General features: G+C 34.5%; 1 protein-coding gene across 1 annotated transcript; it reads right to left on the minus strand.

The window, feature by feature from the left end:
- Nucleotides 1-25: 25 nt before the first annotated feature.
- LOC121370388 (chloride intracellular channel protein 2-like) lies at nucleotides 26-12185 on the minus strand. Its single transcript, XM_041495579.1, has 4 exons — nucleotides 11989-12185; nucleotides 6437-6790; nucleotides 4930-5103; nucleotides 26-3389 (listed from the first exon to the last, which is right to left on the minus strand). Exons 1-4 carry the CDS (start codon nucleotides 12082-12084, stop codon nucleotides 3063-3065), a joined length of 951 nt encoding a protein of 316 aa, XP_041351513.1. The 5' UTR covers nucleotides 12085-12185; the 3' UTR covers nucleotides 26-3062.
- Nucleotides 12186-12218: the final 33 nt, after the last annotated feature.

Consider the following 12218-nt stretch of genomic DNA (forward strand, 5'->3'; position numbering starts at 1 on the left):
ATAAAAAAAGAAGAAAAAAGATTAGTCAATTTTATATTGTTTATTGCAATAAATGTGTTTACATGTGTACAAGCTTTCTTGAAAATAAAAAGTTATTTGATTCAACAATCTGTGTTTGTCAAAATATATTCATACATGCAATTTTTTTAAACTTGACCCAACAGATGATTTTCTATCATAAATTTATAATTAATACAAATTGAGTGAAATATCAGTAATTAAGTTTTCAATTCAACACATATAAACATTGTCTACAGGACAAAATACTTGTGGGATAAATTTAGATTGTCTTCCAACCGACCCCACCCACCACCACCCAACTTCCCCACAAAACACATTTCCAATCAAGACTTGCTTTTTGTTCCCAACATTTATAATCTCCTTAATGTGCTGACAACCATTTATCTATTATAAGATGATCTGGCACCAAAATATGCAATGTTTTTGGCTCAAGGAAAAATAATAACTACACAGAAAGTCAACTTATGTCAGCATGTTCACCATTTCTGATAAACATATGCTTCACTGGAATATAAATTCATTAACTCTAACAATATATTAGCTATAGAGTAAGTTTCATTAATTTATAGCTATATAAACTATTCCAGTCTCCCGAGACAATCTAAACACATCTTATCAAGATATTTATCCTGTAATTACATGTATGTTAATATATATTTCAACATATGGATATATTTATTTATATGTACGCACTAACGTTTTGATATAATGCTACAAGCCAAAAGCCTTGCTTGTTAGAAAAGCAAGGAATACAGCAACGATCTGCCTCTACAGTACATCAACTACATGTTAAGTTCCCTACCTCAATGCAAAATGCAATAAAAAGGTCATGTTTAATGCACCACACTAATTTAGAACAAAATGGGCTAAACACTTGTGTTATGCAAATATATACTCCACTCCATATACAATTAATATTAAACAATGTGAGGCAAAATTACAATTAAACCTTCTACATACAACTACTCATCTACAAAGGGCACTTACAGTATATCCTGAATAAAAAAGTATTATAAACAGCATATCAAGTTGTTATGTCCGGGGTGGACTTTACAGTCCGTTCATATACAATTTTTACTGTCCATCTGTATTTAACAGACTACATCATCCATTTGTTTCAGGAGGAGAAAAAAAAAAAAAAACTATTAGAAATTAATATTATTTGGAACTTTAATTTCCCTTTTATGCAACAACAAATAAATTCCAGTTTGGTTGCTTTTTGCCACTTTATTCCACTGTCACAGTTAAAATAAAATAATGTGCCAGTTATGGTGAATATAGTCTCCATTATAAGGAAATACATAAATTCATAAAAACTAGATAACAAAATCATAATATACATATTCAGAATATATATTTTTGAAGAACATTCTGCAACTGGCACCTTATTATTGTATAGCAATTACAAGCTCTTAGCAATTTTAACTTAAGCAGACATAGTTCAAACCTGTAGGTCATTATTATTATTTTTATTTTTTTTAAATATTTAAAATAAAGCCATTTGAACAGCATCACCAACAATTTCCCTGAACAGCTTGGTATTTTTGGTTTATTAATATTACATATTCCAATGATAAAAGTACACAATATATAATGTTCAGGCTGGAGTGTAGGATGTACTAGTCCATTCAACCAATATTGAGAAATATATCTGCCAGTTTGGTGGGTGACCTCTTTTTAGATTTTGCAAATAAAACATTAATTTTCCAGTGCATCTATGATTCCAGATGTTACAATTTCAACCTCTCTCAAATTAAATTAGTGTCACAATAAAAACAAACAAAGCTGCAATTTAAAATATCTCCAACATTTTGTTTTCACAAGATGATCACTTGAAGTGAACTTTGTATTAGAACTGTCACTTTAGTTGAAATTCTGGTGGACTAGTAATGTTTTATATCAGTCCAGTGGACGAGCGATACATACTTCATGTCTGCCTTCCAGTACAGGTATGAATAACATGGTGCACAAATACAGTTTATACATGCATGTCTTAGGGGTACATACGTAATCTTTGCCAGATACAACAAAAAACAAAAACAAACAAAACAAACAAAAAAAACAAAAGTGTAAAAAAAAAACACGTATTGGTCCGATTTAACAAAACTGGTCCTCTTCCATTGTTAAAAGATCATAAGTTCCATCACAATCAAAATTTATAATAAATATAATTCTCCTTGTTAATTTGGTCCAGTATATTGACCTGAAGTTAAATGGTACATATATATTAAACTTCAGAATAAAGTCATTAAGAAATTTAAATCATGGGAATAAAATGGATTTTCAGTAATAATTTTTAATCTTTTGGTTTCTCAAACAGACCTAACTGCATTAAAAAAAAATCACAATATTGCATTTAACTATTTGTATTACGTTTCTGTTTGTAGGCATAATGCATGTGCTATCTAAAGGCTTGTAATAAAAATGATCTTGCAATTAAAATCACAGAATGTGAAAGCACGTATGTATATTTTACTACGACCATCATTCTTCAGGTACATTTGTTTTATTACTTTTAACCTAATAATAATATGAACAAGAGTTAAAACAACAAATTATGATCGAAATTTCTTCATTTTGACATTTCTCTACCAAACTAAAAACAAAATCGTAAGTAGTAACCAATTTAATTTATGCATCATGATATTAGTCTTCAAACCATCAGTAAATTATTTGATATTAGTAGTAGTAGTGACTGCAATAGGACCAGCATATGAAATATATGTTCAATATACCAAATACAACCTGTGTATGTCTGCTCTAGTTACATTCATGTACACAAGTTTTGTCTACTAAACATCCATCAAAATACTTAAGTCTCTCTGAATAGATAGCGTTATACATAATGTGTATGAAATCTGGTGTGTCACACGTCGGCTAGAGCCATGTCGTTCAAACTCCACAGTGTTTTCTAGCTCATCTTGTTGCTGTTGTTTACACACACACAGAGTGAAACCCGTTCAAGGGAAAGCAATTGATGCAGAGATAGTTCAACCTGAATACACTGGTTTCAAGAATCTGAAAGTTGTAAGTTTTTGCTACTACTCTTGGTAGTTGTCATTTGTTGTGGCATCCACATTTATGCTACTTTCATTTTCATTGGGTTCGTTTAATGCCGCCTCTCCGTTACTTTCTGTGGTTTGTGATAAAACGGCTTTGACTTCCTCTGGGATATCTTTTGTGTAAGTGAAAGCTTGCAGCGTTGGGTTGCCACGCTTTGGAAGAGGAAATGCTGTTTTCTTTTCGTAATTGTAAACGACATCCTGATCTGAGGGCAATGTGTTAATGAAAGCAGGCTGTTTGTAGGCATTATCAAAATATTTCCACAAGGCAGTGAATTTGGATGGAATTTGATAGTTGCAGTATTTCTGGAAAAAAAAAGAGAGGGCAAAATGTAAGTAATTAAAAATGTTTATGATAATACACAAGTCTTAGAACAATGAAATTTATTCATTCATAATAATAAAATTTATTGACAGAAATTTATTAATTTATTATTAAAATGTATTCCATGAAATTCTATATTTATAAAACTGTTAAAAGTTAAATAAATTTTACATTCAGTTAAATTCAATTTTATTATTCATAATCCATATATATGTATGCCAAAAAATGTGTTGCCAACATAAATGAAAAGGTTGTAATAAAATTTCAAGACAGCAGACTGAAATCATACAGCACAAAGCTAGTAATAACATTGTGGCTGCCTAAATTACTAACATAACAGGGGTCGAAATATTACCGTCACGGCTGTTTTTGTAATCAACATCACTACGGGCTGGGAGATTTTTTTTTGCCTGTGTCCCGTCAGAACGACAGTTTGTTTTAGCACCAGGGCTAGCTCTAGGCGAGAAAAATATTTCGCCAAATTCTCTATTAAACTTGAAAAATTGCAGAAATCAACAGTTATTTTCTAAAAAATGTCAATTATTACATGAATCTTTTTGCCAAATTAAAATAAAATTCACCAACTTCTTTCAAAATTAGCAATTGGCGAATTTGGCGAGTGCCAGAGCTAGCCCTGTTTACGTCTATATTCAAACATTAGTTTGAGTCAATCATGTTTGGACCTGCAGGTTTTGTTTGGGGCTGTCTGCCAGACCAAATATTGGGAACAGGGCTAAAAATATGTGCGAATCTACGAATCCAATTCGCGCAAGCATAAAACATCTGAATCTATCTGGATTAACGTGAACTATTTCCACAAATTTATTGAATTGAATAATCAGTGAGTAAAACGTTTATGCACTACACAGTAAACCAAATGGCCACGTTGGGAACCTATCAATTAACTTTGCGAACGTTAGCCAAACATTTGCTGGCTGAACTTAGGGCTGCTAAGACACCTAAAACTGACTGTAAAGTAAACATTTTTGTTTGTTTGTTTTTTTGCTTTAAAATTGAATACATTTACTGACAAATTGATATTCTTTCCAGTATATAGTAAGGGTTGTTTTATATACACTAATCCATATACAGTTAGTAGCATATGACACAGAATTCTACATATACCAACACTGCTGATAAAGTTCTCTGAAAATGTTTAGAATCGGAGGATTCCCGTGGACTGCTTCCATGGGAATCCACATGAATTCTCGTGAACAAAGTAATTTTTTTAGCCCTGTGGAAGGAATTAGCTTCAAATTTAACCTCTGCATAAAATGGTGTGTTATGTTGGGAGATAATTGTTTCTGCAAAAAATTAAAATAGATTTGTGGTGCTCCAAGAAAAAGTATAAAAAATTATAAATCAAGTTGCAAACAATGCCAACATTCCCAAGCTTGTTTGCAGTTTAAAGATTTATCACTTGCTAGACAGTTCCAAAAAACCTTGGCCTTGCCTAGAAGAACCATTTATGGGACTGGGGGTGGACAGCTTAAAGAATCACTATTATCGTTAAACACTTACTTCAGCAGCTACCCGAAGATGCTGCAATCGTGGTAGAAGATGACAGTCGGCAAAACTCAGGACATCGTCTACAAGAAATATGCCTTCATTTGATTCTAAAAATTCATTAAGTTCTTCCAGTTTCCTTTCCAGATGAACAAGCTTTTTAGAGCCCTTCAGAAACCCGCAGAAAACCTAATAAAAAGAATAAACACATGTTAAAAGTTATTCCTAAGATTTTGGATGAAATCCATCCCTTTTGTAACACATAGGAGTCAAATAAAGTTCTTTGTATACTTTGGTGTGCTTTATGGTGATATTTTTAATATCAACAACTTTCTGTTTTAGGATTCACATGGGTATGTGAAGCAAGGCTCAAAATGGAAAAAATATTTCTTGAGTTATTATTATTTTTTTTTTTTCAGAGCATTTTCTTGAAACATATTCAAAAGTGACTACTTTAAGAAAATTTTATTAGCCAACTGTTTAGCCACTTTGTATGAAAATCAGCAAATAGCTCATTTGGCAACAGACATGATGAGCCATAATGAAGGTAAAAGGAATCAAAATATATGCCTGGACAAATTAATGAGGGGTTTTATCAACAGAAATAAATAAATAAATGTTTTATTGAACAACACACTCAACACATTTTATTTACGGTTATATGGCGTCAGACATGGTTAAGGACCACACAGATATGAGAGAGGAAACCTGCTGTCGCCACTTCATGGGCTACTCTTTTTGATTAGCAGCAAGGGATCTTTTATATGTACCATCCCACATACAGGGTAGTACATACCACAGCCTTTGATATACCAGTTGTGGTGCACTGGCTGGAATGAGAAATAGCCCCACCGACAGGGATCGATCCAAAACCAACCTTGCATCAGGCGGGCACTTTATCAAAAGAGTACTATAAAAGCAATACATGTCCCCTACCAGGCTCAACAATTTTGTGTATTTCCCAAGTTCAATGGCAATAACTCTATGATAAATGGTTAAACTGCCATGAAACTATAAATCTACAAACAAAATTTTAGCTCAATATTTAGAGGCATTACAAAACAACAGGTCCAGATAATAATAATTATTATATCTCTTAAGTCCAAGGGGCATAACTCTGTCACAAATGGGTAAATCACCATGCAAGTCAAACTTGATCTGTAACAGTACATGATAAAGCTCAGGGAACATTTTGTTTTCAAAATCTTTATCAGTGATATTTCTAGTCAATTGAAAATTGATTAGCTACTACTGTTTAATGTTTTTAAATTGTGTAGCGATCTCTGAAATTTGTGTAGCAAAGTTGGTTCATACTTTATTTTGAATTATTTTTTTGGTTCTTAAACAACACTCAATAACTCGCATTGCTATGGCTGCACCAATGAGATGGGATTTAAACTGTAATGAACATAATGAAAATTTTATTAATTATACATTTAAAGGCCTTAAAAATCAGCCCCCTAAAGTTTTGAAAGATCATGGAAGCCCCAATAAAAATTTCCCCTCATTAATTCATACTCACAGCATAAATATCTGCCACTTCAAGAACAGCATTGGAATTGGGAGCATTGTGACGCTTAAGTTCAGGACATGATCGATTAATGCCTTCAAAGAACTTTTCTAGCTCTTCGAACGTGTCAAACATTTCATCTGCCAAGTCATGGCCTGCTTTGTTACGGCAAGGTTTCTTTGCAATGACCACTGGGAAAGTCTTGCTCCAGCCTTTGTCCACAAACAGTTTTGGTGGACAGTCCGCTTGTACTGTGAAGACTTTAAAGACAACACCTTCCTGATTTTCAGCCATCAGGTAGGCAATCATAAACCATTGCTGGCATAATGGACATGGTCCTCTTGTCTCCTTGTCGATAGGGGATGCCTAAAAAATAAAACAAAGATATTCTGTATAGACATACAGTATATTTTAGTGCAAGACATCTCAACTGAGGTAATAAAACTGTCAATAACCAGACAGGTATCCAAACCTACCTCACACAGGGCTCGAAACAGCCTGTGGCCAGATCACCAAATGCAATCAATGTCCCGTTTGGGCGACTTAAATATAAACAAATAATGGCGTTAGTTGCCCAAATAATATTATTTGGGCAATCTTTTTTTTAGAGCTATAACATATTCATGAGTCACTATTAATATTTGTATTGCATATATTTATTCCACATTAAAATTTTGCTTGTGGTTCATGGTTCACTAACCTCAATTTGCCAACATCCATTATTTTTTGGGCCACCATATTTTTGGGTGAGTTTCGAGCAATGCTCATATCTAATAAACAAGTAAGTTATATAAATCAAACTTCACTCCCTTCACCAACTTTGTTCATTTTAATTCAAATACCATTGGGCAATCTTTCTAACTGAACTAGTAGTACTAGTACTAATAATTTAAACACATATAAACCACTCAAAACATGTACATCAGTATTTCTTTCCACTATATTTAGTGATTACGCCAATCAACTACAAGAGAACTTGTCATTGGTTGCTGTAAAACAGTCATTTCCATTTGTCTCGCAAAATAAACAAATAACACAGCCTATGAAAACATTAATATAAATGTGTGCATGTGTTAGATTGTGTGTATGTGTTAAAGATTGGGGATTTCATTTCTCCAGTTCACAAACGGAAACAAAGTGTAAACTTATTTCACCGACGATGCCCTTTCACAGAAAAAAAATCATGTAGTTTAAAAAAATATCATAAAACAAAATAAGTTGCTGAAACAGTGAGAGGATACATGTCAAGAAAGTAGACAGGTGTTTTGGTTACAGTTGCTAACATGCAAAAAAATATAACTAAAATTATTATGGAGAATGTTGGTCACAGACTGCTGGAAGGCATACAGTAAAATATCTGAAACTCAGTTGACGGGAAATCACTCAAGAGAATTTTTTTAACATACATAATCCTTAGATGTTGTTTAAAGTGAATAACTGATTAATTTTCTGAAGACAACTAGATATAAAAGTGTTCATTTTATTTTACCAAACCTCAGTCTGGTGTATGTATGTTGTACAAAGTAATTAAAAACACAAAGCGGACCATAAAAAAGCAGTTAATTAGCACCAAAAAATTTAAAATATAGACATTGCAATAACCATAGGTAAAACTTTTACGAAGTCTGTTTTTCTTAAATACAGGTGTTTAAGCATTGTAAATTATGACAGCCCTCAAAATAAGCTGTAGACAGCATAAACAATTTGTAGGTTATTTGGTACATTTCTGCCATAACCCGATTAGTAGGTTCTGTGGTATATTTCTGTGACAACCAATTTAGTTTTGAAATTCAAAATTCAAGGCAAAATAGGTTTGTATCAGAATGGATTGTACTAAATTTTGGACGAATGGATCACACTAAAGGATCATACTTAACCTTCTGACTACTGCAGGCGAGATATCTCGCCCGACGTCACGTCAGTCGATATACTGTACACTGTATACAGTGCATTCCCCAATTCATATTTCCCGCCGTTTTGCACACGACACTCACCGGAAACGGAAATATAATTAAAGAAAAAAGATTTTTTTTCAAAATGGTGGTTTTTGTTTTGATTTTTTCAATTGAAAATACCTTGAAATTTTGAGTTCAAAAAGTGGTTTTCGGCAAGTATTTTCGTTTGACAACAATGGCGGCACGTCGCGGTAATTTTCAGGGATCGATAGCTGATTGTAACAGCTAATTTGATAATAAATTTGATCGTTTTACCAACAACGAAAATTACCAAATATTGCAATATGAATCGTAGTTCGGGTTTTTAAAAAAATTCTGGTCAGAAAACCACTGTTATCGGGAATAATGGACATAAATACTGGACAGCTGGCCACAAATGCCCGTAAGTAAACGCAACTTTTTCGATTTTTTGCCTAATTTTAATCACCATTAGCCGATATAAAATAATAAAAATTACAAAAAAAGACACGAAAATAATACTTACCGATTCATATATGAACTTTATTTCATGTATTTATGAAACATTTAAGTGAATATATGTGAGTAAAAATTATAAACTTGTACCCACTCAACGTGGTTTTTGTTCAAAATTAATCCAGTAGTCTAAAGGTTAACATCAAAACTTTGTATTTGGATGTTCAGTAGGACTCATTATTTAACTCTCATGAGATGTTAATGCAATTAAAATACCAGTGTCAATAACATTTTCTAGCACCATAAGAAACATAATAAATGTAATTAGATTTCATTTGGATATTATTTGACACAGTAAGAGTAGCCGTTTGAGGAAATTGTAAAAACCATGCGTTGTAAACAAAAGATATCAATTTTTTGTCGATTCTGAGAATAGTGAGGTCTTTTTAGTAAAGTAATGCTATCAACAGCTGTTCTAGATATTAAAAAATGAATTTTAAGTTAGTTTTTTTTTTAAATATAAATTAACAAAAATAGTTAAGTGTTTGTTTTGTTTAATGACACCATTAGAGCATATTAATTTATTAATCATCGGCTATTGGATGTCAAACATTTGGTAATTTTGACAGTTTTAGTGAGGAAACCTGCTACATTCTTCCACTAATAGCAAGGGATCTTTTATATGCAGCACCCCAGAGAGACACAGGGGTAGAATTAACAAAATTTCAGGGCAAGGCCATTTTGGCTTTGGGTTTGAGGAAATTTTGGGGGCACCAAGGGCAAAATTTCTTTCAAGGGTAGGGTACCAAGGCCACTTTCTGTAAAGTTTTCACTGATGCGAGTGAGAGATGAGGTTCCCTGCGCAGAACAGTCTCTATAGAGCGACTGCGCAGTTACTTCTCTGTGACCACGTGGTTCTCGGATCTGTGGCTTGTAAACAATAACAATATGGCTGCGCCCATCGAAATTGCGTGTCTGAGAGTCTGCAATAATTTCTTTGGATTTCTGTTCTTATGGACGAATACACGGCAAGTGACAAATGCTGCAAAGTTCAATTTAGTTGGTACCAGGCATGAGAAGGGCACTAGGGCATACAAGGAAGGCAACCACGGCTACTTATGGCCGTGGACACAGTCCAATTTATCGGGGCACCGCGTCCAGTAACAAGGGCACCTACAGCGCCCTCAATAGTTTAAGAAGTAGCAGGCTACAACAGTGATGATAGCAGGGGGCAAAGCGGGGGATCTGGGGGCCCACCCCTAGAAACATTTGAAAAATTGAATTTCGATGTGAACTAATCGCGTTTCAAGACAAATAAACAACTATTTTGGCACCTTGTTTGGATCCGTTTTGTAGGAGACTTTATTAAAGAAGAGAAAGCACTCTTTTTTTTTTACCATCAACGAAAAGTAGGCGGTGGCAAAAGCTGTTTCAGGCGGCGATTTGCCGCCGGAGACCGGGTACTTTTGAGGGCTCTGCACCTACAGCAATAGCCATAGTGCCGTGGGCCAAAATCGATCCCTGGAAACATAACAGTTGTGGTGCACTGGCTAGAACAAGAAATAACCCAATGGGTCCACCGACCGGGATCGATCTTAGACAAGCTACATCCCACCCTTAAAGCAAAACATTTCAATTGTTGACGTGAAGGAAGGAAATGTTTTATTTAATGACGCACTCAATACATTTTATTTATGGTAATATCATGTCAGACATAATGTTAGGACCACACAGATATTGAGAGGAAATCTGCTGTCCCCACATCATGGGCTACTCTTTTCGATTAGCAGCAAGGGATTTTTATAGGCACTATCTCAGACAGGATAATACATACCACTGCCTTTGTTACACCAGTTGTTTAGCACTGGCTGGAACGTGAAATATCCCAATGGGCCCACCGAGGGGAGCAGACGAGTGCTGTAGCACTGAACTATGTCCTGCCCCAGTTTTGACGTGACCATGTTTGTACTTAATGGATCATTATTTTGGGGATACATATTTTGTGAACATCTGTGGTCATCTCAAGCCCAGAAACCTTTATGAAGTTTACAATCCCTATCATCATGACATTTCTTCACAAACAGAGCAATTCACATCAGTTTTGCATTGATACTGATGTGTGTAATTTATAAATATTATAAAACAGGACACAAGTGATCAAAATTTAGGTGGTGGTTACTATGAAATGTGGAGAATGAAGGACCGTTCTTAACATGTAGTAACCTCTTGGTAACTTGAATGACCATTCTTAACTTATAGCAGGCAATGTTAATGTCTGCAGCAACTTAACATTTGGCTGGGAAACCCGATTACCCAAACTGTCCATCGGTTTGCTGACAATTGAAAAATCAGAGAAGCCAATTGTTAAACAGTGACCATTGTTATGTAACACCATGCTACCTCAATATATGGTGTCCATGGTGGGCTCAATTACTTAATAAATATCATATAATGCAACCTAATTCTTTGGCGGGCAACCTAAGAGTGAGCTCTTGATTGACCTTTGGACAATTTCCAAAAATGTTTAAACCCGACACCTGATAATCATCTCTTGATCTGCATTTGACTGTAGGTTACAGATACATGTATGTATAGGATTGTCTAAAGGGAAATTATGTTTAAAACACCACCCACTTATACTCCCTTTGTTGATTTAACCTGTCCCTTTTATTATATTATTTTATTTCACTGGTTCACTTGGGTTTACAGAAGTCTTTCCAATAATTTATATTAAATTCCATAGTATGAAAAAACCCACCAAAAAAACCAACCATTCCCTGTGAGAACCATAGTTGTGGCCACTTTGCATAAACAGCAAATTTAGCAATGGACAGGGTGAGCACCGAAATTATTGCATTGAGAATAAAGATTTTAAGCCAACGACAACTCGCCTCTATGTGCACACCAAGCAGAAGCACCTTTAATGATCTTCCGCATCACTGCCCTCGGGCTATTACGATTGGGATTACCTGAAATAAAAATTGCTCAGGGTTTTTTAGGCGTAATATACACACACTCTGACATTTGACAAGTCTCATTTCTAACAATAAAAATATAAACATCAACCGAGCAGCTCGTATACAATCCGCTATTGGGAGTTGGCCATGAACTGTGACAGTATCGGATATCCGTCTGCAATCTTTCGATACCCAGCCGTCCGCCATCAAAACCAGATCGGTTAGGAATAAAACGTACCTTTATATAGAGATCGAAGTGACACTGGTTGGGGTCATCTGTGTCCTGTTCTGCCGTTTGGTCATTTTGATATATTTGTTCTGCATCAGCACTCATTTTGGCTAAATAATTGCAATTTGAAACAATTTTAAACGACTACCACTAGAAGAACACTAACAACGACACATTAGCCTCGCCCAAAATAACATGCACAACACGCATGCGCCGAAAGGCTAGTCACGTGTTGAAGA

Source organism: Gigantopelta aegis, chromosome 4 (assembly GCF_016097555.1).
Source record: "Gigantopelta aegis isolate Gae_Host chromosome 4, Gae_host_genome, whole genome shotgun sequence".
NCBI lineage: Eukaryota > Metazoa > Mollusca > Gastropoda > Neomphalida > Peltospiridae > Gigantopelta > Gigantopelta aegis.

Bases quoted from the DNA above. Each gene is read 5' to 3' on its own strand.
- LOC121370388 (XM_041495579.1), bottom strand. From the start codon at position 12,084: ATGAGTGCTGATGCAGAACAAATATATCAAAATGACCAAACGGCAGAA. The intron at 6,791-11,988 runs GTACGTTTTATT...TTTATTTTTTAG, and splicing joins ACTTCGATCTCTATATAAAG to GCATCCCCTATCGACAAGGA. The intron at 5,104-6,436 runs GTGAGTATGAAT...TCTTTTTATTAG, and splicing joins AAGTGGCAGATATTTATGCT to GTTTTCTGCGGGTTTCTGAA.